The 3,566-nt window shown below is 30.8% G+C and overlaps 1 protein-coding gene across 3 annotated transcripts; it reads right to left on the bottom strand.

Annotated features, from left to right (window-relative positions):
- Positions 1-200: 200 nt before the first annotated feature.
- On the bottom strand, positions 201-2,058 carry LOC131145577 (23 kDa jasmonate-induced protein-like). Of its 3 annotated transcripts, none has more exons than XM_058094740.1 (2): positions 1,554-2,058; positions 201-604 (listed from the first exon to the last, which is right to left on the bottom strand). In XM_058094740.1, the coding sequence occupies exons 1-2, from the start codon at positions 1,989-1,991 to the stop codon at positions 590-592; spliced, it is 453 nt and encodes a 150-aa protein (XP_057950723.1). In that variant the 5' UTR covers positions 1,992-2,058; the 3' UTR covers positions 201-589. The 3 variants fall into 3 exon arrangements, with proteins under 3 accessions (XP_057950723.1, XP_057950722.1, XP_057950721.1); XM_058094739.1 differs by having other exon boundaries at positions 334-631; positions 1,554-2,056; XM_058094738.1 differs by having other exon boundaries at positions 491-604; positions 1,522-2,025.
- Positions 2,059-3,566: the final 1,508 nt, after the last annotated feature.

Raw genomic sequence — 3,566 nt, 5'->3', positions numbered from 1 at the left:
TGTGTGAATCATATGTGATGGAGTAGAGAGGCAGGCCATCCGTGCAAATCCAAATACAAGACCTCTCTCAAACATCAAGCTTCTCTCTTTCACAATATACTATACATACACCATTTCTCATGATGCGAGCGTGAATCAAGATTTTATTTTCTGAATTAAGAGGGATTCCATTATAAATAAGTAAATAAATAAACAAAAGGTACACAAAAACATATTCTATTTATTACTACACATAATCAATCATGTGCATAAAGACATCAACGACATACAAGCACAATAATTGAAATATTTTTTTATCATATTAATTGCAATAGATTATGGAGAGTAACATTATTGATTATTAATAACAATTATGTTATTAGAGATCATGTGATTATAAAGACACGCAACCTGTGTTACATAATTCTTCATAGTTGCTAAAATGCAATTAAAGCACTCCACCCCATTGGGCTAGGAACATAGTGCCTTCCAATGTAAATATTGTAGAATAAGCCGAAGAAGTTCCTTCACCGATTATTGTTTTTGAGGGACATCTACTCCAAGTGTCTTCTGTTTGTTTCAAGCCCAGCATTTTCCATACTTTTAGAAATTATGCTCCAAACACCTGAAGTGTAGTGGCCAGAAGCACGTACTTCAGTACAAAATTGCATGCATAAAATACAAATAGGTTAGAATTCATGAACTACAAGAAGATATGATATCATCACTTAATTTTGTTAGCATTTTTTTTATATATCTATACTATTTACTAATTAGGGTAAAATCCTGCAATACTTGCCCCCTCCTCGCAGAGCTCTTTGAATATGACACTCTATCCTTGAGTTTTTGAAAACTACTAATTAAATAACCTCTTTAGATTTAATTTTATGGATAAAAAGAACATTCTCTTTATTGACTACTAAATCTGAGTAATTTAACTAAATGACATATTTACACTTTCATTTAATTTGGATAAAATAGATTAAGAAAATACCAACTGTTGAATAAATTAAGTTGTGGAATTTATTAGTTAATTACAATATTTTAAAATTTCAACTGGTAAGTAAATTGTACATCCAACTAATTTTCAAGTTAACCAATTGAACTAGCTCGGTCAGTTTAAATCAACTGGTTGACATATGTATGATAACACCATTATATTATTTTTTTTAAAAGTTAAAAATTTATGAAATAAAAATAAATGAATAATACTACTAAAACTAAAAAAACTAAGATAATTATAATATTTCAAAATATTTGTTATATACAATTTCTATACAAATTAAATGACTAAATAATATTTATATTTATATTTATAATACTTTTAAATTATAATAATTTGTCAAACATAATGTCAAAAAATATTATAAGGTAAAAAACTCAAGTTCATGGTTCATAAACTAAAATTATAAAATTAATTTTTCTCTAAAATTAAAATATAAATTAATTAAAAATAATTTAAAATTAAATTGATTAATTGATCTTACGATTCCAAACTGAAACAATTAAATAAACAAGTGGTTGTATTTTCTAGTTCATTACGTTGTAGAGGAAAATGGAGAGTAATTACGCACGTGGTTTTCTCCGATGAGAGGGATGGACCAAGCCATCATCCAGTCGCGGCCAGCTCCATCTCCGTTCGCACCGTCGAAGACGGCGGCGCCGAAGCATCCAACCAAGGTTCCATGGAAATGAAGAAAGGCGGCCCACTGGCCGCTCTGCAACTTGAGAGGGTAAGGGGCAGCGCCGATGTGGCAGTGGTAGTCGTGGGCGGTGACGTAGGTGAGGGTGCCGCCAGTGGCGTTGTAAAACACGACACTGCAGGTGATTCCGCTGCCGTACTGGGATTTGAGGTTGTCGGCGTAGCTCTGCGCTTCGACGTTCTTGCTGCCGTCGTTGATGTTGTTCATAGCATAATGCGCCCTCGCTGCCGGCGTTATGATCGCAGGTGCGCCTGGCAATCCCATTATGTAGTCGTCGGTGATTGGAGTCCCAAACACATTGGACGACATTTTTGTGCTTTGTGTTTACTTTGTAATTAAGAAGTATGCGCTACACTAATATGGAACAGTAAGACGCGGGATGTCCGTCCGACGTATTGGGCTTTATATAGATATGCGAAAGGTACCGCGAAATTCTACTCCAACATATAATATTTTTAAAACCCATTAATATAATTTTTGAAATTTTAGGAGAAATTTTTATCTACAAACTATAATTAAATTTAAAATGTCATTGGTAGAAATTAATTAATGTTAGATATTTGTGTATCACGTAATTTTGCATGCCTCCGATTATTCAATTAAATTGTATATTTTCTTTTACGTACTACAATTAATTTGAGTGGACCCTTGGTCAATGTGCGTCACATGGGTCATTGTCCATGATGATCACATGATACTATCACTATGCAATTAATTTGAGTGGACCCTTAGTCAATAAGGGTCACATGGGTCATTGTCCATAATGATCGCATGATATTATCACTAAGGACGTGAGTCTTATCTCTGCACCTTTTGGATTCATTCGATTATTAATTTTTGCTTAATTTATTAATTTTTAGAGTAGCCCAATTTTTTGTATAACATAATTCAGAACATAAAGTTGACAATTTTTTTAAAATTTATATAAGTGGATTAGGTCCAATGCCTCTTTGTTATCTTTTGACCGGGAAGAATTTTCATGTATCTTTTTTTATATATGAGGGTTAATCTATTCACTTCTTTTCTTTTTTTGTATCAGTCTCTTTTAAGAATCCAAGCTCCTTGCTTGTTTTTTTTTTCTTTAATAAAATTGCCTTCTTTTAAAAAAAATGCAAAGAAATTCTTTATTGCCTTTATTCGTAATTTCAATGTGATATCTATTGAGTCTTAAATATTTAAAGGTTAACAATTTTCTTCTAAATCTGATGGAATAAAAGGTTTCATCAATTCGTAATAATGTACCGTTGAGTAATTTTATAATAACTCTTTCGGAGCTTTCAATCAAATTTGTAGAACAAGATATTGTATTAACATTTGTTGAAAATATATTCAATTAATGGAAATATTTCCTATCTCAAAGAATTATGTGTGTTGTAGTACTGTTAGTTGAACAAACTTCTTCCAAAGATATCTTAGAATGATCAAAGCTTTAAGACGATTCACATTGTTTCACACTACAACAAATATTTTAAAAACTTATTATTATAATTGATCATAGCAACAATAAATATGATAATTTATTTATTGAAATCCAAATACTATATTACTTACTTTATACCTTAAAATATTACATCATTATTTTCGTCTTGATTTACAAGGAAATTAACAACATCAAGATAAAAAAAAAAAAAAATTAGATGGTTCAGCATCAAGGTCTATTGCAACAACATTATCACTAATATTTTCACCACATAATTTTGACTTCGAACTAATCTTATGCAGAGCTGAGTTATATTCACTAACTATTTTAAAATCTTGCAATCTCTGGTGTAACAATTCATGCTGAGCATTTGGTAAAATTACGGTTTTTTGATGATAAAATTTATCCTTTAAATTTTTCCATAAGATGAGTCAGCTTTTGATAATTAAGTATTCAATCTTTAA

This window comes from Malania oleifera, chromosome 13 (assembly GCF_029873635.1).
Source record: "Malania oleifera isolate guangnan ecotype guangnan chromosome 13, ASM2987363v1, whole genome shotgun sequence".
Taxonomy (NCBI): domain Eukaryota; kingdom Viridiplantae; phylum Streptophyta; class Magnoliopsida; order Santalales; family Ximeniaceae; genus Malania; species Malania oleifera.
Note: the sequence above shows the minus strand (reverse complement) of the source record. Positions and strands in the feature narration are given on the sequence as shown.

Bases quoted from the DNA above. Each gene is read 5' to 3' on its own strand.
- LOC131145577 (XM_058094738.1), bottom strand. From the start codon at position 1,991: ATGTCGTCCAATGTGTTTGGGACTCCAATCACCGACGACTACATAATG. The intron at 605-1,521 runs GTAATGAACTAG...ACTACACTTCAG, and splicing joins TCTCCATTTTCCTCTACAAC to GTGTTTGGAGCATAATTTCT.